Source organism: Archocentrus centrarchus, chromosome 15 (genome assembly GCF_007364275.1).
Source record: "Archocentrus centrarchus isolate MPI-CPG fArcCen1 chromosome 15, fArcCen1, whole genome shotgun sequence".
In the NCBI taxonomy this organism is placed as follows: domain Eukaryota; kingdom Metazoa; phylum Chordata; class Actinopteri; order Cichliformes; family Cichlidae; genus Archocentrus; species Archocentrus centrarchus.
Window position 1 is genome coordinate 7,941,480 of NC_044360.1, and position 26,920 is coordinate 7,968,399.

At 41.6% G+C, this 26,920-nt stretch overlaps 1 protein-coding gene across 1 annotated transcript in view; it reads left to right on the plus strand.

Moving 5' to 3' along the window:
* The window catches only part of meis1b (Meis homeobox 1 b), a 77,522-nt gene extending 52,205 nt beyond the window's left edge, over positions 1–25,317 (plus strand). The window contains exons 9-13 of the mRNA XM_030747526.1: positions 2,553–2,629; positions 16,993–17,051; positions 18,792–18,881; positions 19,707–19,804; positions 24,795–25,317. Of these exons, the coding sequence (XP_030603386.1) occupies positions 2,553–2,629; positions 16,993–17,051; positions 18,792–18,881; positions 19,707–19,765 (285 nt within the window). The 3' untranslated portion in view covers positions 19,766–19,804; positions 24,795–25,317. The remainder of the gene's footprint in view (positions 1–2,552; positions 2,630–16,992; positions 17,052–18,791; positions 18,882–19,706; positions 19,805–24,794) is intronic.
* Positions 25,318–26,920: the final 1,603 nt, after the last annotated feature.

A 26,920-nucleotide genomic window follows, 5' to 3' on the forward strand; every position in this document is an offset into this window, starting at 1 on the left:
TTTCTTCTAGTACTGCAGTCTGAGACTGAGATCACATGTGTGACTGTCTGTCTGTGACTAGTCCTGTCTTTATTTATGTATCTGTCTGTGTGTGCGTGTATCTGTGCTGGTAAGCTAGAAGGAAAGGAACCACTGAAACAGGGTGTACTTGTGCTGTATTGTGGCCCCTGGCATCGCTGCATCCCCCTGATATCACGAGGAAGACACTCCACAGATCTGTGACAAGTAGAATAGACACATTGATCCTTTCATGTTCAATCATCTTTTTTGTTGCGAAGGACATGTTTTTCACATGATTAGTTAAGATTAAACTTTCAGAAGTCTATGCGTAATTTTGATATATAAAGCAATGCATGAGGACATCAGTTGACACAAGCCTTAAGAATAATATTTTCTCACTTTCACCCACAGAGGCTATCTCAAATTTTCTGCAGTTATTTAAATTCAGATTTTATCAGATCGGGCAAAAAATACTGAAGATACTCACACGCACACTGGCAAGCACAGTGTATGTATGTATGGGCACGTGTATATGTACACCAATACCCACACACACACACACACACACACAAAAGTGCACAAAAATGGTTGTAGAAAAGAACTGGACACAAATTTGGCCAGAGGCGACATGCAATTATAACTTTGTGCATGAAATTAGCCTCCTTGTGTTCTCATTCCCTGCAACCAATCACATGGACAAGGGAAGACTGGGAAAAAATCAGTCTGCTCTCTCTCTGCTGGGTGGTTCCAGCATTAAACACAATCCTGTTCATTATGCACTGAAAAAAGATTTAATGAAAAAATGAAAAAGCTGGCGCCGCACTAATTTTGCACATCTGATTGACTAACAAGAAGACGTACCCTTGATAGATGTACTGCAAATATTATACAGTAGCCATATGTGTGGTGCCTATTTTGGGGCACAACAACTTAGCAAAGTAAATGTCAGCACTGCAAGCAGCCCTACGTTTGACTTTGCCTGTTTTTAAGAAAGCAAAAAAAAAGCTAAAATATATTTGCTTTTATTCTTTGACTTTTTTTTTTTTTTTTTTTTACATCGACTCTCTGAATTGTTCAAAGTTTTCAGTCATTTTTAAATGTCTTAACAACTCAGACTCTGCTAAAATATTGTTGACTGGATCATTCAGCAATATTTTCTTTTGCACTTTAGTTTTTTATGTATCCCTTCTCCCTTTCATAAATGTATGCCCAGCCTTTTGGATTATAGATAGATCTCTAGTTTGTGCTGCCCTTTCAACAATCTATTCTCTCCTTCAGTCCCTCTCCCCTCCCTCCTCTTCTCCTCTTTTACGGCCTGCCTATGCCATGTAGCACAGTCCATGTCTTGTCTAAGTCATGAACAGCACATTGTCCTCCACGAGCAAGGCTCCCTGCAACTGTGATACCCCCTGCTCTAATATAAATCAACACACTCCCCAAGTTTGCATTTATCCAATTTATTCATCCTATATATTTAAACAGGTGGCTCGACTTTAACTGTTCTCAGCTGGCTTCTTAGTGTCAGGAGGGGGGGGGGTCACAGTCACTGGTTTTATATTTGGGCTGTTTTATTTTCCAACAAGTGAGCTGCTGTTTATTCTTGAATCTTCAAATGAATCAAAAAATAATGACTCTAAAGTAAAGCGTAAGAAACTAGAGCAGAGTACTTTGTCTTTTATCTGTGAAAAATGTTGTTGCTCAAATGAGTGAAGTACCACAAAAAGGGACATGTTCTAAAATACAGGTGATGAGATTTGATTAAAAATATTCAGAGTAAAAATAGGACTTAAGAAAAATGAAAGTTTACTTATATCTACGTGTAGAATTATTGTTTGACCCTTTAACAGATATTTGAATATTTAAGCTTTAAAAGACTCAAAACTGGATTGAAGGACTTGCTGTGGTGGCATTCTCTAATTTGGGGGATAAGGATTATGTTGTGCAGAAATAATTGCAACAAAAAGGCAAACTTAACAGTCATGTTATGGTACAAAGTGCAATAAGGATAAAAGCAACCAGCAGCAATGAAGATGAGATTTTACATCCTCTTGTCTCTATTCCATCAGCTTAATGTTACATATTCCCCACTCCCTGATTACATATGCAGTGGGGTGAAAGGGGGGCCATTGACGCGAATATATTTGTGTAAGAGGCTGCCTAATTACCAGAGCTGGTTCTCCACTTCACTTAACTTTCTAATTGGCTTGCCTTTTTGGCTGCCATTAATTACAAGATTTCATATTCCATTAATGATCGGAGGGGGTGGCATATTAATGTGCACACGCTCACATGTACTTACAGTATACCTAGACATACACACAGGCACATACTGACACCTATGCACCAATGAGCATGAGCACACCTCATTTTCTAGCTCTCATTAGAGCGTATGGTTTTGTATGTGCGACTGTGTGTGCGTAACCTGTGCCCTGCGATGTCTCTTTCTCTACTAAAAGGCGCATCAAAGCCTTTTTTTTAAAAAAAAAAACAAGAAGCTTCATTAAACAATTTGTGGTCAGCCTTTTCTCAAACAAATTGTCTCTTTCCTGCAGCATCCCTACCCGTCAGAAGAACAGAAGAAACAGCTGGCGCAAGACACAGGACTCACGATCCTACAAGTGAACAACTGGTAAGTCAGTTCAGAGTTTACATGCAGTCGATTTCAGGGGTTTGACCCCCCAGGCTATCCCAGTACTTGATGATTGGAATTAATGCCTTCACCCCTCCTCTATCTTCATCGCACACACACACACACATACATACTGTATAAACACACACAGCATTTACTAAATCATCCTCACCTAGATCAATCTATCTAAAGAGATATGGCCTGGAGTGATTTTCCAAACCAACAGCCTAACTCACCCCAAACATGAGAATCCATGTTAATTAAGAGTCAAACTACTATTTGAAAACATCCAATAAAATCATCCAACATGCACAACTTATAAAAGAATTATTACTTGAAAAGTGGCAGCTCTGAGACTAATTATAGGGTTTTTACTTTGGCTGTCTTATTTTGGGGTTTGTGGCTTTTTTTGCAGACTTACCTTTAACTGTTCATTTGTTCTTAGTAAATTTTTAAAAACATACATTTATTCAGTTTATGCACCCTGTTATCCTGAACATTTCCCTCACTCTTTTTTCTTTTACAAATGACACTGAAGTCTGTACTGCAAATGACAAGTAAAATAGGCAATGGTGTAAATTTTGATTTAGTAGAAGTTAGTAAGAAGTTTAGTTACTTTAGGTCTTGATATCAAGTCAGGTTAATTCAAATCAAATTTATTTGTGTAGCTCCCATTCACAACAGTGTCACCTCAAGGTGCTTTATATACTAAGGTAAGGGCCCTACAATATTAGAGAAAAAAAACAAAAACAGCAATGAGACGATTCCCCCATTAGCACCACTTGGTAACAGTGGAAAGGAAGAACTGCCTTTTAACGTGACGAGGCAGAACCAGGATCAGGGAGGGGCAGCCATCTCTGGTGACCAGCTAGGTGGTGATGAGAAGAAGAAAAGAAAAAAGGCGAGCACAGAGAGACAAGGATAAACCACAAACTATGGGAGACAGTAGATAAAAGCTAATGATATGGACCAGTGGCATGGAAATGCATCAAAAGTGAAAATAAAGGAGTGGAGAAGATGTGAAGTTCCCCAGAAGCTTGACCCTATAGCAGCATAGTGGCACAGGGTCACCTGATCTGGCCCTGTCATAAGGTTTTAAGAGTGAGAGTGTCCATCTTCTGAATTCAAACTGGGAGCTGGCTCCACAGGAGAACAGCCTGATAGCTGAAGGCACTGCCTCCCGTCTCCTTTTGGAAACTTTAGGAACCGTAAGCCTGTAGCCTGAGAGCTTAGTGATCCATCTTCTGATCATTATTCCAAAAAAGGGGGAGTTCCATGACCATATATTATTGTTATTATTTAGTACTTTTTTTTTTCCTTATAAATAAGGCATTTGGCATTTGAAGATGCCCTTGTTAGCAAGGTGCGTAGCATATTAGTGGACAGCCTGATTGCTAACTGGCCTCTGCAAATTACTGCTCTGTAAGTGCCAACTGGCCTGTTAATTGGGCACAAGTGTGACGGGTCGGGCCATAAAATAAGGTTGCTAAGTATCCATTTTAACCTTAGGTAACACTGTTAAAGGTAAAAGCAGGCCCTGTGTCCTTTTGGGGCTAGTCTTATCAGAGAGATGGCTATCAGCACATGCTTAGTGTTATTAGCCATGTCTAATTAAAGTGGCTGGAGTCTAGGTAACTAAAGCAAGGCCCTTGCAGAGGGTATTTCATCTAAGCAGCCCTTAAAATAATCCTTGAAAATATCAGTCAGTTTGCTAGGTAGGAGCATGAAAGTGGAGACTGCAGAAAAAGCAAAGAGAAGGAGTGAGAGCTGAAGCCAGAGAGAGTGAAAAATAGATGAAGAGAAAAGAGAGAAGGAGAAAGGGAGAAAAGGAGATGAGACATGATAACTCCCCATTACCAGGAGCCTAATGATGTTAACATTATTCCCAGCCATTGTTCAATCTGAGACCTCAGAGACAGACAGACGTTAGATTAGGGTATGATGTATCAGTCTGTGGAGAATTCATTTGTACCAGGCCAAAAACAACACACACACACACACACACACACACTGCTGAAAAAAAGTCTTCTGACCAGGGGGAATCCTGTAGAGGTTATCAAATCACGTGACCTCTTTGAAATCCATGGGGATCAATCCTTACAGCTGAGATAAAGCCAAACTCTGTGCACACACGCCTGTGTGTGTGTGTGTGTGTGTGTGTGTGTGTGTGTGTGTGTGTGTGTGTGTGTGTGTGTGAGAGAGAGTCAGACAGTCACATGAACAGTAGCTTGGTCACTTAAGACTGACTGTGTGTTCTCATTCTGTTTGTTATATTTATTGGTAGGGGAATAGCAACGCACCCTGAAGGTGTGTATGCATGTGTATTTGTGCAAGACCAACACACACTGTGTAAATCGTAGGAGGTTAATCTTGGTTTGTAGAAGATCTGTGTGTGTGTGTGTGTGTGTGTGTGTGTGTGTGTGTGTGTGTGTGTGTGTGTGTGTGTGTGTGTAAAAGAGAGGGACTGGGGGTGGTTAATCTAAGGGGTATTAGCTGTTAAACCCTTCATGCTGGGATCCTGCTGCCCCCTCACATTTTGTTGTATACAAGTGTGTGTGTCTGTGTACGCTTGTCCACAGGCATATTTCCATGCATGGTTCGGTTGTTTGCGCAAGCAAGCAGTACAGTGTGGCATGGAAGGGCGATCAAGTAAAACAATAAAGTGAAAACATGGAGTGACAAAGAGATTAAGACAAAGAAACTGACAAAAAAAGAGAAGGAAAAAGAAGAGGACAACTAGAGGTGGAAGAGAAATTAAAAAAAAAGGTGGCAGAAACAAAAGAAATAGACAATCATATTTAGAGTAATAGAGAGCGAAGGGTTACGTTAGGGGAACTGCCATTTCGCAGGCGTGTTGTTGTGCTGGTTGGGAAGCCCCGTCATTGGGTGTCTCCATAGCAACCCCCAGTGATGTTACCTCCTGACCCACTGATTTGGTGAAGTCAATTTTCCTGTATGTGATTCTGTTTGTCAGTGCTTTTGAAAACCATACTCACAGACATATATACAAATGAACACACGCGCACACACACACACACACGTTTCATGTGTCCACTTGGACCAAATCAGGTCTACAACTGTAAAAATCAGACCAAAGAGGACTTCGGAAAACATAAAACACTTAGTGGGGGTGTGTTTCACAGTCACATGCAGGCCATGGGCGATGAATTCATGTTAAATAGCTCAGGATGAACTGGGGTCAGCCATGCTCCATGTTTATTGTCCCAACAGGGGAGGACTTAACAACTGACCAAAAAAAAAACACCATTATGAATACACACTCTTCCTTCCCTCTGCTGCATCACAGAGACACACACAATCTCTTTATTGTAGTGTACAATGTGTGTTACCTCACATATATTGCATAATCACACACTGGAATACAACCTTATACTCTCCCTCTCTCACACGCACCATAGATGTGTTAACACACATGTCGGTGTGCATTATTGATGAGTGAGTACGCGGTAGGGCTCAGCAGATTAAATAAAAATGCTAAAGGCCGGCAAGGGGCGCAGATCACTCATGAATTATTGGCAGAAATACGCTGCACCAGGGAATCTCAATTTGAATGGCAAAAGTAAGTCTGTGTGTGTGTGTGTGCCAATACATGTTCACATTTACCAAGCACAATCATGTATAGAGAATTTAAGAAGACTCCATAGCAAATGGAAATGTCTCACACCCAACATAAAGCCATACAGGATACAGTATATAAAACATAAATGCAAAGTCTCACATTCACTTTATAGAGAGATACAACAGACACACAAAGATCCAACGCACACTCATTTAAATGCTCACATAGTTAAATGTTCATTAAGGGTCTTTAGTTATTCTACACTCTCATGCACATAGAACAAACAAACCAAAACTGTCTTGACTGATTATATTGTGAAATAAGTAAACCTATACTGTAAATTCTAAATCAATAAACCACAAAGTTTTTTGTTGCATGTATTATGTTGTGCTGTTAAAAAAAAATCCAACACTGAGTGACAGTTTTATAATGTCATTTTAGTCTGCTAATAATTTTGCTTTAATAATTAAACTTTAATTTTTAATCTCATTTTATTTCATTGAGCCGCAGAACTTTCACACAAACCACTGCGACCTCACAGGCCTAGTGTTGCATGACGAGAGCAAACAGCCTGATGGAAAAGAGATCAAATCTGTGTGCAAAATCAAAAAAAAAAAAAAAAAAAAAAAATCTTTCAGGCTTTTATTTGCATTGCAATTATGTTACTTAACAAATTCAAAAAGAAACTCCAAAAGGAGAACCCTTTAAAGTTATTCTTTTGTTCCTCTGAGTGCCTGTACTTTAGGAACAGAAGCACATATGTCCAACTAAAGTGAGAGCTGGATTACACTGTTCAAACTGTTTGGTTATGTGTTTCAGAGACTTGTCAACAAAACAAAAGCAGTCCAGAGCTGGAGTTATGTGAAAAAAAATGCACATTTTTCAAGGAGACTAGTCTGTCTTTATGTCACATTCTGAGGAGAGGTCAGTTATGAATTTGTCTCCTTGAATATGGATTGGTAAAGAAAGAAGTCAGGCAGTAATTAGATTTAGATCTGCTGATAGACCCAGGTTTAGATCTGTCGGCAGCCATGGTATGGACATGTTTGTTAGCAATACAACCTTTTACCTGCTCAAACAATTACATCATTCTGAATTCAGCCAGGAGCTAAAAGCTTCATGCGTAACATATAAAATATCTTTTTTTTTTTTTTTTTTTCCTCTCTACTCTCTGTTTCTCTGGATACAGTCAGTATCTCTGTGCTAAGTTCTCCTAACGCTCCAGTGATGTAAAAATCGATGGCGAGGTCATCAGGTTTCCCTTGTTGGCTGCCCCTCCCCTTCCTGCCTGCAATTTAATAATACCCCTTTAAAGGCAGTGTTTAAGCCCCGCCGAGCAATTGTTTTGTCAATAAGACCTCCTTTTACGAACGTCTTAAAAGCATGCACAGAGTGAGAGTGAGGGAGAGAGAATGAGAAAGAGAGGTAGTATTTAAAAGGGTAGAGTGGACGGACGTTTGGGCTACTCTGGAAAGGGGGGTGGGGGGTGGCACATACATATACTGCTTATCGGGTTTCTGAAAGCACAAGCAGGGGGAAAACGGAGGAAGAGGAGAAAGAAGGGAAAGGGAGCTGGTAAGTAAGGGAGGAAGGATAGGTGGAAGGAAAAACATGGAAAGAAGGATGAGAAGAAGCACTTTTTTTTTATTAGAAGCTGTTTATTATTTTTAAAGTGTTCAATAAATTGGTGCATGTAGTGTTTGTGCTTATAAGACCTCAATTATTATTACATCTTGGGTTGAATATTCTCTAATGATCTGGCTTTTTTTTTTTTTTCTTTTGGAAGTCACAGTATTGTTGCTTTGGTATGCTATAAATTGGTAATGGCACTAAAAATGTTACAGGCAAAACAAGAAGGTCAGTTAGGTGGTGCCAGTGGTGAATGTAGGTTGACCTCCTGTACTTGCCATGCATCTGTCCTGCTCAATAAGGCATTCACATTATGTGCCCAGTCAGTTGTGTTGGTTGGTTTTGTCACCAATCAAAGCACTTAGAAATCTAATTATTGCATGTGGCAAATGTTGCCTTCAAATAAAGGACTCACTGAGTACAATGCTATAATATCTGGAAGAACTGATAATCAAAATTGCATAAAACCCACTTTTTTGGGGGGGGGGGGGGGGGGGGACTAGTAGTTTAGTAATGTTGAAGTAATGTGAGCAAATGACAAACAAGTAGAGTGAGATGAGTTGCAGGGTGCAGCAAGTTGACAGGCTAAGGAGAGAGATGCTGGAACTTGTTCACAGAAAGTCTTCTGAGGTGTGTGTTTGCGTGTTTTGGAATTAGCAGGCCAAGTTTCAGTCTATGCCCTGAAGCCTGTTTCATACACTGCAGCTGTGTCAAGCTGCTTCAGCCTGAAACTCCTTGACATTACAGAAAATACCACACACACACACACACTTGCACACGCTTGCACACTTTTCACTAGATATGACCTCAGCCTAAGATTTCAACACTGAGGAAAAATGTGAAAATAATTTCAAGAACAATATTTTCTTCTCTTGGTTTGAAGTCTGTTGCTAACAATAGTCCCTTACAGGAAACTTTAGCCTGCGCAGACACAACCCTGTCTTTACTGTATTATGTCAACAGAAATGTGTGTAGACACGTGTGTGTGCGCTCATATAGGTGCTCATGTGCAACAACTGACTACAAAAAACACCATCTCTCCTCACCCCTACTGCCCTCTTTCTTCCCCTCACTTTCTCTGTTTCTCTTACATCACAGCACGCTGCCCTAGGCCAAACCTGCATTTCCCGTCATTCACCCCTTTCTCTTTCCTTTTTTATTCCCTCCTCCTCTTTTTTTTTTTTTTTTTTGTCCCCACTCCACTCTCTTGCTTTTTAAACCTCCTTTTGTCATAGAGGAGGGGGGAGTCCGAAACATGAAAGGTGGCGCAATGTGAATGCCAGGGATCTGTGTCGAAACACACACGGTCGCTGTCACACTCGCCACCATTAGTCAGGTGTTGTTGTTCCCACGCTAATGTTTCCTCATGTTGATCAAACGGTACTGTGAAGTGAATCAGCAGGACAGGGAAAAAGTGCTCTGTGCCAAATTTAAATATCTAGGAAAATAGGACAGCTTCTCCCACAATTAACAGACAGAGGACTGACAGTGATTTCATGCAATTAAAATAAGTGATGGTTCCATGTAAGGGATTTGTTGACGAAGCATAAAATGAGAATGTTTCTGCCGGCACTGACACACGTGGCAGTTGCCAGTATTGATGAGATGAAGTGAATTGGACACTCATGGTTATATAAAGTCTCCGGACGATAACAATACTGGCAAAATGTTAGTAGCAGCTGATTTTTTTTTTTTAACCCTTAAATTGTAGGTTATATATTCATGCAGTCTATGTGTATATTAAAGTAGATTAGCTGACATTATAAAAAGCTTATACTTAAATGTCAGCATGTACATTAAAAATATGCATTACTAGTTATTGTCCTGTCTTTTTTTTTTCCCTCAAAATATTGCTCTTTTTCTTTACTTTCACTCCCTTCTTTTGTGCTTGCTGCTGCTTGCTAGTTTCTGGGCACTCAGAGGGATCCCCATAGTGATAACTGCTGTGAGCCAGCGGGTGGAAGTGACACGCACAGAGACAGGATATGACACGGGCAGTATGGGGGGATTTAGGTCAACCACTGTGTGTTTGCAATAGTCCCCACTGCAAGCCCTGTCAGCAATACTGTCTCTGTGTGACACTGTGGTCATCTCTCTGACTGAGATTTGTGTGTGTGTGTGTGTGTGTGCGCGCACACGCACATATTAAGTCTGTGTATTTATTTGTGTACATGGTGAGCAAAAACACACAGTGTATTTATTTATTTAAAAGCAAATACATATGGAACCCCGCCCAAGAAACCTTAATAAACACACAAAAGTGGAGTGCTGCACACACACACACACACACACACACACACACACACACACACACACACACACACACACACACACACACACAGACACACACACTTCAGTCCAAGCCCAAAGGCTAAAGGACACATGCTCTGTCCAGTACTGTGTTTGTGGAGTGGGCAGTGTGCAGGACAGCCATGTTGTTTCTGGGTAAAACCAGGCTTCAAGCCATACCCTCTCTTTGGCATTGATGGATGACTGGCTAACGGAGTCCAAGACCATCTGAATGTGTGTGAAGGGAAGCAGGAACACAGATAAAGAGAAGGGCTGGGGTCACATGTGACAGCTGCAGACTTCCATTTAATGTCTTTTCTCTGTCTTTGTCTTGGTTTTTTGTTTTTTTGTCTTCTGATATTGTGAACTTTCTTTCTGTCTTAATCCTGTTTCTCCCACCCTCTGTTTATATTTTGCCTTTTGGCAAGTCCTGTAAAGAAGTCCACGAGAATTGCAAAGCCAGCTCAGTCAGAGCCAGTGAGTTCATGTATGTTTTTCAAGTGGCCAACATTTCCTCCATATAAGTCTGAGAGGCACCTGGTTGTCATGGACACACACACACATAACACACTAAACACACACAGTGCTCTTCACCGATTTGTGTGTGAGTGGTTACCAGTCCTGTTGCTCCACTCTGTAAAACCAGCTTTAGTGCTAGATTCATGGCTCTCTTAATGGACACTGGGCTCTTGAGGAGGAGAGCAACAGGGAGTGTGTGTATGTGTGCGTGCAGCCTTACATGCTTGTATTTTATGTGCGTGCCATAATGGGGATTAAGTGACCCCATGACTGTTCTCAGTCTAAAGCTCCTTTTAAATTTCACACTGTTTTCTTAAGTTTTCCTCCATATGTGGCACTGGATCCTGCTAATCCACCTCATGTTATTAGGGGCTATATTGGCAGACCTGCATTTACTTAGTGTATGCGTGTCAGTGGGTGTGTCTGTACATAACTATACATGTATTTAGAGATTGCCTCCTGATATAAATACTTATGTTGAGCTAACTCAAAACACAGGCCTCTTAAATAATAAAAACCAAACTGCAGCCAAATAGCCGTTAGACTTGGTCACATGACTCCTGCATGACCTTACTTGAACCCTACATGTCAGTTGTATATGTTCTGTATTATTATTATATCTCCTGGTAAAGGTAAATTTGGCATACCTTCTTCACAGACCTAATGCACAGGGCCTTTAGAGAGCAAGTGCAAACCATGCACCATACTCTGAAAACCCCACCCATGGGAAGGGAAAACATTTGGCTCCATAACAGGCAAATGAGGGATAAAAAATTCACAAAATACATTTTTCTTTATGTAAGAAACATTAGAAAACTAATCTTGGCTCTGTGTTTACAAACTGCTGTAGGTAGCAAAGGCAATTGCAATGTTTGGCTATTCAGAGCTATTCAGACTACCTGTATGGCTTGGTTCGGCAGTCAGTACTTGCCGAGTTCCTCATTTTGTTGGTAGTTTATTCCATTGCACAGAAGTAACTATACTTCAGACAACCCAAAGTCCGCAATGAGCCATTGTTTTCCTCTTCAATTTGGGCATTAAAATGATGCTGAACGGCACAAAGAATCATGATCTGGCTGCAGGTTTTCATCAATAAATATTGCTGGTTGATTGGTCTGAGCAACATTAGGAAAAAAATTGCGCGAATAGGACAACAGTTCTTCGAACTGGCGAGTGGGCACATGCAGCACAAGTATTGCTGGGCATTAACTGTGTGTACTCATGTCAGCATTTGTACTTGTTGAAAGCTGCACAGACAATTAAGAAGAATTGAGTAATTTTGCACAATATAAGGTATGGCTTACTCAGAGATACTTGCAGTACTTTTTTCTTTTTTGGCACAGTCTTGACTTCAGCTTCTAAAACCTTATTTTTAAAATAAACGGTGTCTGTCCTGGACCTCTGCAAGTGTTCTGTGCTGTGTTTGCAAGACTGATGGGATAAGAGGAAAAAAAAAACAACATAATGATCCTATATGCATCTCCACTTTCTAATTATATCTGCATTCTTACTGGGACGTATTATTTTAAAGCATCACAAAAGCAAAATTGAAAGCATTGCTCTAAATTTTTCTTCTGGAGATTATGGAATTCACCTTTCAGTAAGTACTGTCTGTGTTTTTTTTTGTTTTTTTTTGGTTTTTGTTTTATTTTTTGCTGCACTAGCCCAAATAAAAGCCATGCAAACACAATAAATAAAGTAGTGAGTCATATCTGCATTCATTGTTTAAAACTGTTCCCATGCCTTAACTGTTTGTGTTGCAACTACGAGTTTTGCAAGCAGCTCTGATAGTTTATTTAAACTAATCTGAAGCATCTAATCCAAGCATCTGACCTGAAAACGGCACTGAGGAGAGAAGAGAAAGAGAAGGCGGGATGGAGATAGAGTGTGGGGAAATGAGAAGGAGGTGATTTATGAGTTAAGTCATCAACCGAGGAGAACAAAAGGAAAAACTCATAACTGTAATTCCCTTACAGACCCACATGCAGTATGCTCACATACATACACACACATACAGTGTGCAGGTTGAAGCGCGGGAATGCCCTGCCACCCCCGGCTGTGCATAAGAGAATATGTGAGCTGTATAATAAAATAACAAATTACTTAAGAAGATGGTGATGTGCTGGGACATTGGATGGGATAATGAAGTTCTGCAGAAATAAATGTGCAGCTTAAGAATGGGACTGGGATAAGTGTAACTGAATTTATGTGTGCACAGATGTGCAATTATTATTTTGGATAATGTTAAGCAAGAGTAATGTGTCAGTCACTCTTAAAGAAACACCAAGTTTTGGGCACAAATTATAAGGGTTAAAAAAACGGATTATTTTAGATTACATTTGTGTGTGTGTGTGGGCACGCCACCAGTGCATATCAATGAAGGATATATGGGCGAGGCATTAATTGTGGTGGAGCAGGAGACAATCAATGGTAGCCATGCAGTGACAACCTGATGATAAACTACATGATTCTACCTGTCAAAGCTTGCTTTCTTTTAGTGCTTTTAAATCACATTGATTGGCAGCCAAGAGGAGTGTGTGGTTACACAGTTATTTTAAGTGGCTGTCAAATTTGAATATACATGTAAACCTCTGTCGGAGGTTGATTACACCGCTGGATCCTGATGAATGTATGTGATGCTGAAATATCCAGCGGTGTAAAAATACGAGATGTGTCCAGGCCGTGTGTGCAAAATTCTCTCAGATTACTAATGTAATATTGTAAGTGAGTGCTGAGAACGTGGGTATATGTGTGTATGTGCATATTTGTGTGTTTCGGTGTGTCTCATATTACTAATATAATATTGGTAGTTGGCTCAGGAGATATGCATGTGTGAGTATGTGTGCCACAGATATTGAGAACTCCACATGAATTTAAATCAATGAGCTTGTGGAGTAACCTTTTGTATATCCAATCTGCATCTTTCCACTGCTCGTTATTAAATTATCCCCTAATTGGTCACGCAACAAAGGCAGCTGATGAAAAAGACAATTTCTTGCTTTTAATTGGGCATTTCACGTGTGCTTCGTGTACACCTGTGTGCAGCTGACTCGGCTCAGTATGTCTGTGTATGTGTGTGTGTGTGTCGCTCGTAATGAGAATAGGACATTAGCAAGGGCTTGGCAGACGCCGTCGCAATCAGTTCCACTCTTTCTAGAGAAGGAGGGAGAGGGGTATGAGAATTAATCCAGACATTAGCAATCTCAGAAGGAGAAATAGATCAGGCAAAAAAAAAAAAAACCCAAAACAAACAAACAAAAAAAACCCCAAAACTCAGTCTCCTTACATGACTTTAGTGCCTTCAGCTCTGGCATAACACGTGGCCGACATGCTTTTTGATCCACCGTGTCATGGGTGCATGCATATGTCAAACATGTGTGCCCTTGCTGTGCATCCAGCTCACACTCCCAACAGTCTCATACCATGTTGGATTCCAACAAATTTTATTTCAAGTCATGTTCTTTCTTTTGCCCAACTTTAGGCGTACCACCAGTGGTGTGTCACGCCAAAATAGCCCAGCTATTGTTGTACTGAGCTGAGCAGAATAGTGCAGCTCATTGTGTTGTGATGGGAGGCAGGGGAATGAACAGGCCATAACACACAGGCCCTATAGCACCCAGGGGTCGGGAAAAGGTGAAGCCCCACTCTGCTGTTTCTCTTCTCTCTCTTTCTCTTTTTCTTTTCTGTTTCTCCATCACTACATATCACTCCATCTCTGTCCAAGTTGTCTGCCTTTCTTATTTTGTCTATCTTCATTTCCCTCCTTTCTCTCCATCTCCTCCACCCCCCCCCCCCCCCCCCCCACCCCCCCCAAAGTCTTTCTCTCTGTCAGCTTATTAACGGTCACAGCAAGAGTGTCTGGTTTGCAGACCAGAGCCCCTTGCTTTTTTTTTCCCGATTCTCTCACTCCTCCTTCCCTCCCATTCTCCCGCTCTCCATCGCTCCGTTCCCCTGGCTGCTATTATGAGAAGCATTTTATCCTTTGTTCCAGCCCCCATGGTGCATCTGGCCTCAGATATGAGGACGACAGGGACAGGAAACCAGTGAGAGTTTTTGAAAGGAGGAGGGGATTTGGTGGGTTAGACTGTAGATTCGTTGCTGTGAGGTAGGCTAGCAGTTTCCACCATACAGGGAAGGAATGATAAGAAGGGAGCAAGCTGGAGAGGGAAACGGACACGAGGGAGAGAGGCAGAGGCACTGCTGCTTTTAAGAGTATCAATAGTAACATCACCTGTAGGTCTAGTAGCAGCAGTAGCAGTGACAGTAGGATTACTATTTTATTAGCACACTGTCTATTTAATCTGTGGAGTAAAGAAATGCTATTGCCATATTTCACATCAAGTTTCAAGCTCATTACATATGCCTTAAGCCCTATTGTGCAAGGAACGAATACCTGACTTTCTAAGAAGTGCACACCTATTTCCAATAAAACCTCCTTTGTTGCATCAGTGTATGTTTGAGAGAAATAAAGAGTAAAGACAGCAAAGAATGAAAGAATAAAAACGGGGACAAGGAGACAGCAATGGATCACAAGAGGAAGGAGAGGTCACCAGTGATCCCGCGCTGGCCTCCAGTTAACCTTGTCCTGTAAAGGGTTTGGAGAACAGAGGAGAAGAGAGCAGAGTTAAAGGAATGCTCAGGCCTCCTCAACCCTCCTTGCCCTCTCCCTTGCTCCTCCTCTCATATCTCCCCCAACAAAACAGGGCAGCGGGGGAGGAAGGGAGAGGGGGGGTGGTGTTGGTGATAAAACTCCAGACGTTCCCTCATTTGATGGTTCTCTGCCATGTCAGTGCATTCTTGCATTCCTCCCTCGCTTTTTCTATTTCTTTCTACCCCTTGAAATTCCAAGGTTGTATACTTTATTGTAGCAAATACTGAATAAACTCACCAAAGCTTCAAGTTCAAAAGTTGACAAGATCTCCATGGCTTTTTTTTTTCCTTCGCTCATTTCAATTTACTTCACAAGAAGCTCCCCTTGCATCCCTGTCAAAAATGAACTAAAGCAACTTACAAGATATAATGGAGCAATTAGGCTGTTAATCATTTTCTTTATCTCTTGCTATCTGCCTTTGTCGCCCACTGTCTCTTTATTTTCCCTACAGCAGTGTCCTTACAAGGTAATGCAGGATACATATAAGGCAAAAAGCTTCCATTCCCTAATTAACAGATGCAGCTTGGTAGTGTCGTTTAGCTTCTGTTCCCCCTGCTGTCCTTTCCCAAAGCTCTTAAATGCACTGTGTTCCAGCTTTAGAGGTGCAGCAGGACTATTGTTTCCTTAAAGTTCAACGAATGCTCCCCTTTTAGAGATGAAATAGAAGTGTCCGGTGGGGCAACAGCAGGAACACATAAATCAAGTCAAAAACCCCAAGAGCCCTCTCTCCTTGGGGTCACTGCAGGTCAAAGGGTCATTTCACAAAAGTTTAAGTTGTGCAAGGTCGGAGCGCCATCTATGAGTGTGTGCGTGGGTGTGAGTGTATGTGAATAAATGTTAGAAGTGAGAGAGGGATTAAGAATGTGTGTGCGCAGTTCAAAAGTGAGTGAGTAGCAGATTTGAATGAGTAAGAGTGTTTGTGTGTACACAATAAATGGTCTGCCTGCTTTTGTAGCAGGTCATGAAGTAAAAAAAGAGGTTAGCCCAAGACTATACATAATCAAATCTTGAGCCAACACACACACACACACACACACACACACACACAACCCTCTACTCCTGCTGAGTAACACACAGTCACCTGTCTTAACAGAGTATCACCCAAAGCTGTGCTTCTCACCGGTGGCAACATGACATATTTCTGTCAGCAATACTTCCCACACTGCTACACTCGAAGCCAAGTGTGTTAAACAGTCAGCAATCTCAGCTCGCTGCAAGGTGGAACATCTCCAACAAAGCAAGATGGGTTAAAATGTTTCAAAGAGGCAGAGAGAAAATCGCGGTTAAGCCTCACCCCACAAAGACCCCAGTGTTCTTGCTGATGTGTCTGCGCATACACCAGGGCTGTGCAAGTTTGTGCAAGTTGTAGAGTTCCGTGTTTTCAAAGACAACTGCCTTCATTATTAAGGTTGTTAAGATGCGACTTTCACTGTGCCTCTAGTGGGGCTTTACTAGAGCTCAGGGACGCTTATGGGAGAGTAATTACTCCATATCATTATTATGATTAACTAAGAAAGAGAGACTGATTTGGCAATGTGTTTGTTTTTGTGTTGTGTGCCAAAATTTTCTAGGTACTAGTCAGCATTTTTGCCTAATCTTGTTTTGAAAGATGCACTAACTATGTTTCCGTCTGTGTCTCTTCTTCCTTTCCTGCCCTCCTCCCACCTTCTTCCTCTTTTTCTTCATCTACTTCAGGTTCATTAATGCGAGGAGGAGAATAGTGCAACCCATGATCGACCAGTCAAACCGTGCAGGCAAGTCTCCTATAGTTACTGTATTCAAGTCGCGCAGGCGAAAGCCATCCATACTCCATGCACCCGGAGGCCCCTCATCTGGTAAATGCAGGACTGATGCCCGCACCCTGGAATGTCCAAAACATCCAGGGGCTTCCCCCTTCATTGTTGTGACTGACCACTAAAATTAAAACCAAAATGTTATAACATTAACAGCAATCATTAATCAACTTTGACATGGCATTTGGAGTGAAAACTATTTATTAATTATGAAATATAATTTGTCTGAAAACAAGTTAATGATGAGTGGATTTATTTTCCCTTTTATCCTGCAAACAAAACTAGCTGTGTTCTTGGTGAGCCTTGCTCTTAACCCATTCCTCCCCCTTTGCCCGCGAGCTGAAGGGGGGGACAAAAAAAAAAAAACACTCAATCCTTCCTCCCTGACAACTACACCCGTTTCTTTTTTTGGGTGACTGTTGTTTGGCTTTTTGGCTCCAGACCTGTTTTTACCCCCCCCCCCCCCCCCCCCCCCCCCCCTTTAAACACCCTCCCTCAACCCTATTTGTGGCTGGTTCAGGGAGCGAGGGGAGTGAGTGAGCGGTCCCTCTGGTGCATGGCTTGGTTTGGACTGCCGTAAACTTTATTACCTGTAATAGGGGTCAGAGGTCAGGGTGGCATTAGGGGCGCAGTAAAGTTCAAAGGCATTCAGCGCGTCCGAGCTCTTGCTTTTGCTTGACTGACCCCCAAATAGGCTAAATCGAAGGTAAGTGGATTTCTATGAGACCAGGACAATAGAAGTGAGCAAAAAGTAGGAACCCTATCAGGTTTCACTTGTCATTACTCCTTATTTAGAGGCAATATTTAAGTATTATTCAGCAAGAATGACTTATTATTGCTCCAAAGGAAAACTGATTAGTTTATTTTGGTTCTTTGATCGTGTGTGTACAGTAGCTAAAAGCTGCAGTGTCAAAATTACTTTTTGCCTACAAAACAAAGATAGAAACATACACTTAGTTTAAGACCTTCCAGTCTGAACTGTTCATTACCTTAGTATTAATAAGCAACAATATTTGACCATAAATGCTCTACCCCTTAAAACTCAGTTGTCGGCTGCTTGTGCTGTGTAAACATCATTCAAGCTCACAGAACTTTGGATAATACAACTCTAGTAATATACCAGAAAATGCCAGATCTGTAAATTTGATCTCTGTAAAATAATACATTAGAAATTAAGGATATTTCCGTTTTATGAATGAATGGTAATCAAATGGATTTTAAAAAGCTGTTAAAAAATTCCTGTGATACTTGCAGAGAGTGGGGTAAGTGTAGTTAAAAAAAAAAAGATGAAACAACTGTATTTTATGGAGTAACATTTAAGAATAATTTTTATCCGCACAAGTCCAGTTAAATCATACTAATATGTTACACTGGTTTGTTATTAGTCAGTCTATAAAAACGGTTCCTCAACTCTTGCAGATGGTCTAACTCGTCTTGAAACACGAGTCCTTGTGTATTATAGTGTGTGCTGAACTCCCAGTGCAATCCCTATTAGAGCATTTAGACGTATTAAAGTCTACCGGGGGCTTACAGTGGAGAGTCCGCTGCAGAGACGTGGAGCAGAATGACGTTGAAAGACAACGGCAGCTTCCTGTGCGTGCACCAGCCAACAGATGATCCCGCCTCGGCCACTGAGCCTTAATTAAAAGCACTAATTGACCACTCTGTTCCCTCCCTCCCTGTCTTCTCTTCCATCCACAGTAAGTCAAGGAGCTCCCTACAATCCAGATGGCCAGCCGATGGGGGGTTTCGTCATGGACGGCCAGCAGCACATGGGAATCAGACCACCTGGTAAGGCTTGCGCTGCGTGTCTGTCCCTTTCTTTCCTCCCTTGTTCTTCCCATCTTTCCTTTCTCAGCTTATCTTGCCTTTGTCTTCTTGATTCTTGCCCCATCAGTACTTCATCATTGTATTTTTTCTTCTTTCTTCTTTCTTCTTTCCATTCCCATCCTCAAATACTATCTTCAGGTGTCAGTACATTTCATTCAGCCATGTTGCTAGTTTGTTACCAGAATCATAATTTCTTTTTTTTTTTTTTGGGAACCCATATGTTTGCTGTGTAATATTTGCATCCTCATACACCATAAGGATACATACATTACATACACAAACAATGCTACATCCCCCCTCCCCGAATATACCAGAACAGGTGTGGTCAATCACATTACACAACCATCTCCTTCTTCACTCCCACTCCTTGCTGCTCAGTCTCTCTCTCTCTCTCTCACGCCATCAGGTCTAATCCCAGAGTTTGTCCTTAAGCTCCTCTCCTCCTCCTCTATCCCCTGTTTTCTGGGATTCTCCCAAGTCCCTAACCCTATCTCACCCTCCACTCAAAGTCAGCAGGTTTGGATAAACTGCCAGACTACTTAAACACCCCTCACCCCTCCCCACCACCTTCACACACCTCACCATGCCAGATCCAGCATGTTGTCTGTCAAATTAGTTTCACAGTTAAACCATCATGGTATTCAGCTCAGTGTTACCCCAAAAATTTCCTAGTTACACTTAAGGAACAAATAAATAACAACATAAAGAACAGATTATTTAAACATACTAAGCTTTTTCTTTTTTAGGATCATTTTTTTTGTATTTAACTCTCTCTGTATTTCTTAGGACCAATGGGTGGAATGGGCATGAACATGGGCATGGAAGGTCAGTGGCACTACATGTAGCCCTAACCCAGTCTGACCAATCACAACACACAGGGGGATGTAAGTAATAAACTCACACACACACATGCACCCACACACACAGATTTTCTTGGACTTAAATACTGTGCACTATGAGAAAGCATGGAGGGCGCAATTTACAGTAAGGTGTTCATCTTTTAGAAATGTTCTCCCACGGGATAATTACAAAAATATTAGGGGGGGGAGGGGGGGGGGGGATCTGTGAGCTGTTTTAGGTCACTGTTTGGAAAATGGCTGTTTTCCAAACTGTTATATTTAGATTATTTTTTTCTGTGCAAATGGGTTTTGTTACAAACAGACTCCTGTTCTCCCCAGCCTGATTTTTCTCTGTTACTCTCTGTCTTACTCTCCCACCCCTCAGTCTGGTGATAAGAGCCTTTGATCACAACCTTGTAACTCTTTGTGTATGTGATGTCTGTCTGTGTGTGTGTGTGTGTGTGTGTGTGTGTGTGTGTGTGTGTGTGTGTGCGCGCGCGCGCGCATGTGCGTGCATGTGTGTAGCTGCTTCACTTTCTCACATATCCAAAAGCTACAGGACCAAACTTATTTTTTTTTAAATATCAGGCAGGGGAGATAAGAGGAGAAGGTTAAAGCATATAAGGGAGGGGGTAAAAAAACAGAAAAGGGAAGGCAGGTGTTAAACTCTCATACAGTATTCCCTAATAGTAATTACTGATGATACAAAATTACAAAAAAAACCCAGTTCTGTGTTAACTGTTTTGTACACATTTTTTTATGAAACATGGGGCAAAGAGGGGAGCTAGGAGGAGAGGGGTGATGAGGAGGAAAGAAGGCGGGGATGGGTTGGGACAGGGAGTGGGTGGTGAGATGGGGTGGGGGAAGTGGGGGCAGGTATGACGTTGCTATGGTAACAGACTGATTGGCAAAAATGTAAGCAGTTGTGATGCAAGGAGAGGGGGAGAGAGAGAAGTGAGCGCCCCTTAAGTGTCATAAATCTGCCGGGTTGCTGTTGATGCATGAGCCACATTAATACACACACTAACCAGCTAGAGGAGCCCCCCCGACCCCCCAACCCAGCCCAGCCCAGCCCAGCCCAGCCCTCTGTCTTTCTAATGCTTGCTCTGTCTCACTCCCTCTTTGTGTTTTTTCTCACTGTCAATTTTGCTCCTCCATCTCTTTCACACAACACCTTTTTTCTGTTTCTCTATAATTCTCTTGCCCCTCTCTCTCAGTTTCTTTCTCTTTCTCTCACCCCCCACCCCCCCTCTCTTTCCTTCCCTCTCTCTTTCGCCCCAGGGCCAAACAGACTCCCACATAATTCTGGATGTATACAGGCTTGGTGTTGTCACAGTGCACAGTGTGTATAAAGTGGCTATGGGTCCAATCGTACTAAACATCATTGTTATATGTGTGTATGTGTATGAATTAATCCAATTCTTCGTTTGTACGCCATGTGTGTGTGTGTGTGTGCACCTGTGTGTGCCAACCTTTGTGGCTACATGGATACTATACACAAACACTGTGAAATACATACATGTGCTGAATGTGGGTGTTTAGAACTGTGTGCATGTATGTGCATGTGTGTGTATGGTAATAGGATTACTCCTGGCACAGGGAGGGGACACAAACTAGTGCAAAATGGAGGAGGTAGCCAGCAGGGTATGGAGCTTAGCTGGGCCTAATTGACTAGATCCAAATTAAATATGCCATCACTAGAGGTGTGACCAATGGATTTGACTTATTCAGTTTACAAAAATAGAGACCATTAACCCTCCGCACAACGCGTGTGCATGTGTGTGCTATAGTGAAAATATGTCACCCTTGTTTCTGTCACAAATGTCCACAACTAAAACAAAGGCAGAAATTCTCACGTCAAGTGGCATATTCCGGGGTTTGAAAAGCTGGAGGACACTGTAATGGAGTATGCTTCGGAATGAGACGTGTGTGTCTGTTTATGTGCAAGTGTGTAAACATCAGGGCTGGTTCACTGTGTCCAAGCAGCCTCTTTCAACCAGCTGCTAGCCTTCCCAGCAGACCTTGCTTTAAACAGCCTCAATTTGCCTGCTGAATCTCGTAATTGGGCCACCAGAGGAATCCTCTGCGAGGCAGGCGAAGCACATAGAAGACGAGTAGACAGAGGAAGAAAAAAAAGAGAGCGAAAGAGGGGTAGACAGAAAGAGGGAGGGGCGCAAAAAGAGATGGCGATCAAGAAAAGAGTAGATTAAAAGAGGGGAGGGGTAGAGGGAGTAAAGGAAGGAATGAAGGAGGATGGAGGGAGGAAGGGAAGAGAGAGAAGCTGAGGGAGAGGCATGGTGACAGAAATAATTCTACTTTTCTTCACAACCTGATGTTTCTCTACAGCTTCATCACCTAGCCAGTGCTAGCTGCTAGCTTGTCTCTGTCAAATATTGCTATTTTCCTTTCTAGGTCAATTAAATGTAAGCGATGTGTTATATTCTTTCATGACCAATTAAATTAATAGGTTATTACATGAGGGGGGAATGTGCTCTCTTATTTGATTAAGAGAGCACAGGTTCATTATATTTTATAAGCAATTTTCATTAGCAGATTTGAGATTTTCTTTCCGCGGGGCTAAATTGAGCGGTTATTGTACTGAGGAGTGCTGAGCCTTGATACAGAAGGTGTGCCTGGCAGTCACATTGCAACATTAGTTAAAACTAAAGCCAATTAGTCCTGCTTAGTGAAGAGCATTATGCTTTCCACCCAATGATGATTACAGAGCTTATATCCCCTTGTGAAACAATACACCTGTCAGCAGAGATGAAGCCCAGCAACTGAAGCAGAAGTGAACTGAGCCTTTGATAGTGACAAGAGTGACTCTCAGATGACCCTTACCCCCTTTCCCTTCTTCCTCTTCCACAAAATTAGCCAGGGGTGGCCCCGGAAAACTGTAATTTTCAGTTTCATGACAATTAATTATAGCACAGAGCGTATGGAATTTTTCTGGGCCTGCCCATTTGGAGCTTTTCCCAAAATGTTGAGCAGAATGCTTGAGTGAACGCTCTGTAACCCCTTAGCTGCCAGTCCCGGCTGGAGACCTTTTGTCCCAACATTCATTGCTCCAATCATTAAGCACAAATTTGTTAACCTTCTACGGAAAGGTCAAGATCCCTTCCCTCACCCCGCAACTACTGCAAACCTTCCCACTGTCACCCCCCACCCTCAACTTCTTTTTCTGGTGGATGAACTTTTCCTATTAACGAACACTAAAAAAAAAAGGGTCCTAATGGGGATTTTGTGCCCCCTTGTATTGTCCATGTGAATGTGTGTCGCTGTTGATTTGGCCCCTCTGGAATCCCTCTCAGAGGCTAAGAAATGAGGGTTACAGCTCAATGTATTGATTGGCTTATTAACTGAAAAACCTTATTAGCAATGTGCGCTCTCTCAAACACGCATACCATTTATTAGACCCTAGACGTGTATTTACTGCAGTAATGAGGACAATGTTGTTAACCAGGGGTGGAATATGTAAGGAGTGAATCAACAGATGAACGGATTGTTGATTGGTTTGTTTTCATTGTTGTATTTGTAGCTAAAAAAAAACAACAACAAAAAAATATCAGGCTTGTGGTGTTTAGACATATGCTGTGACTCTTGCTTTCATTTTTCTGGTAATGTAGAAAACCTACTAAACTTTTTCAAAAACCACATCACAGATATTTAATATGGAAATTGGATCATTTCTTTAACACTGGCTTGTGCTGCATTTAAAATAACATCTTTTAATAGTTTGATTTACGGTAGTGCCACAGGTTATGTTTCACAATAGAAAAGTGGATGCATTTGGGTGTGTAATCCCTACCGCCCCACTCCCTTGAACGCAAGCTAAATGGATCTAGCACAGCTGACATAATAGCTCACCTTTCCCTTACGCAAGTTGCACCTTTTCTCTTCAGCAGTTCAGGTGAAAAATGATGTATGAGGGGAATAACAATCGAGGGCCCTTGCGTTCACTCCTCTATTGTCCTACTCCCGCTGCACCTCCTTGTCCTTTTCCCTGCCTCCCTTTGTGTCATCTGTAGTGGTCCTCTTATTTGTGTGGTGAACACGTGGACAGGCCCAGGGCATACTCAGGTGACAGGCGACTGTGAGCCTCACCTCTCCTCTTTGGTTTTGACTACAATGGCCATGGGTTCTCAGTGGTTACTTTCCACTTGCAGAGATAGATGACTGCTTTTGTTGGCTTTAAAGTGAGGAACGCAGTGAGAGGTGGTGGTAGAGAGCTTTTTTTTTTCTTTTTTCTATTGTATGAGCAGGTTTGATGGCATGCAGCAGGTTGTACCAGTTTGAAATTGTTTTGGTTGATGTCTTGTTCATGCCATGAACTGCATGCCATGTTGCTACTGACCTGAAATAGACTTGTCTAGTCATCATTAAGGACTGTGTACAATCAAATGGTGAATCGAAAGCTAATTTTAAGTTTTCTTGGAGTCCAGTTAAACAGATTATCCAGGAAATGCTAAGCACCGGGCCTTGGTATCACTTCAAGTCGATCATGTGTGTTTGGTCTCTAAGTCCTCTCCTACTGTTAAAGTAGCATTACTGTGGGTGTAGGATTAACTCACTAAACCCTCCAGTGCGCTCTCCTACTCTCTCATACAGCAACAGTGTTAGCGAAGGGCAGAGTTTGGTCTGTTTTATGACCCAGATTAACACTATACAGAGTTTGCAGTAGTTACCACATACTGTACTGCTCTTTCACAGTAGGTCTTACAATGTTCACATGCTATTAGCATAAAATGAGAGTATGTTTAAAGTATGGTGATAAATGACATGTTTGTTTTTTTGTTGTTGTAGTAAAATGTTTTCTGCTCCTGTTGTGCAGGCAATATGCTAACTCGCTCCAACCTTAATATAATAATTATAGTAATATTTGCACAACTTGGATAATATTTGCAGAACACTGTATTCAAAAAGACAACACTGTGTATATTCTGGATTAAACAGTTTTCAGTCAGCCAACTTCAAATCTGTTTGCCAAATTGGCCTGTGGAAAACCATTAACCATGTTCATCTTCTCTCTCCACAGAAGTGCAGGGCAAACCAGGGGATCTTGTGTCTCACAGAGGCTTCTAGAGCTCAGGAAGGGGGCTCCCCGACTTCCTGATGGTGACAACAAACCGCAATCCCTCCGTTCACCTCCAACACATTTTATTTGGCTGATATCTGCAGCATGGGAACTTCCATGACTGCCAACAATCCTTGTCTATGTGTCTAGCAAAGGTGATGCATAGAATACCAATCTTCACCCAAGCCAGATGAACCCCTGTCCTGACAGACTCCCACTTCTTCTCTGGTGGGCACTAGACTTCGGCCCCTTGCCGCTGCCCACCCAGTTCACATGGATTCCTCCATTAAAGTGATTGTGATTGCGAACACACACGACCCACAAGACATGCTGGGCTATTTGCCTGTACCTTTGGTGAATGTGGCACCTGACGATTTAGTCTTGACTCTTTGGCAAACAAGAGACTTCCTTTGAGGAGCACTCCACTCTTTGGGACGATGGAATTGGACCAAAGAGAAGCCAATGTCTGTATCTGATAGGACACTAACAAAGCAAAAGAGGTGCCCTTTAAATAATAGTGGATTGAAACCTGGAAGGAGGGAAAGCAAGAGAAATGAAATTAAAAGTATAACTATATCAACCCCTAGTATGGGAAACAAGTGGAGAAAGAAAATATACTGTATACTGTTGTAAAATTACGCTGGACTCTCACAAGAACTGGGAATTTAAGTATTGTAAATGCTATTGTATTGTTCTGCATATTATGTTGTTTCTAATAGATTTTTTTTTAAAAAAAAGGATGTGAACTTTTTTCTCTCTTCTTTTTTTTTTTCCACACTGTGTGTGAGCGCCGTCTCTCCATCAAATTTGACCTCCTGTCCCCTCTCCCCATTGAATCACACTGCATTTTTAAAAGGAAAAAGTGAATACATGAATAATTCGATCAATCTGCCATTTCAAGATGGGCCTTTATTTGGATTGTTTGGAGTGTGATGGCGATTCAGATATCTTTTTCTTTTCCCCTCTGCATAGGGGACACAGCCCTTTCACGCACATGCTGGTGCAGCTAATTGTATTAATGTTGCGTTGTCTACACCTTGTCATGCCATCTTTTTTCTTTTATTATTTTCATATCAGTTTATTATATCTGGTGGACGGTTTTTATTGGTATAAAAAATTATGATGATGTTTGAGGTCATCAAGCTCATTTAATATCCAACCTCAGTGAACTCAAGCTATACAAAATTTCTAGTAGCTAACATTTTGGACAAACAAGGTTTTTAATCCGGTTGCCATTATGCATTTTATAAACAATGTAATTGTAAACATGGCTAACAAACATGATACACACCTCCTGTTTATGCTCACAAACAATCTAAAAAAAAATCATTGTGGATGGGAAACTACAAGTGTGTGTGTCCCACAAACATGTTGTTTCCTGTTTTTCTCCATGTGTGTCTGTGATTGAGGGAAAGTCTATTTGCAGCGTCTTAGTGATGTTTATGTCACATGGTTGAACACTCGCATGGCCAATGGATTCTCTTCCCCTTTTCGTTTTATGTGGCCTGATAACAGGGAGAGGCAGAGGTTATGGGGAAACACCATTTATGCCACAGTCCATTCATTTTGATTTAACCAGATGATGTAATGCTGATCAACAGACAGGAGAGAATGTAAAAGTCACTGTGTGTGTCAGGATGCATGTGAGGGGTAACGTGCATGTATGAGAATGAGTGTGTGTGCGCTATCAATGCTTCCATTATCCATTGCTTCATACATGTATTACGCACATCTTTAAGATTCATTTGAAGACAAGTCATGTTTCTTATGCTTTTACTTTGAAGGGTGTATATGTACATCTGTGTTGTAAATAAATACTTTTTGCCAAATAACAGAATTCCTAACTAGTCTCAGATTGTCTCTAAATACACAGGTATGACACGAAAAGAAACAGTTTAACAGTTTTAAGAAAAGGCAAATAACCTTTTCACAGTGGGCATTTGACGTGTCACAAACACGCCAAATACCCACTATAGAAAGGTAGAAGTCCATTTATACTTAACATGCACTTAAGTCAACCCTCCTCCCATTGCTGCGGATAATGTGCAGCTAATGCATGCGTTATGCTGTAATTTTCTCACACAGAG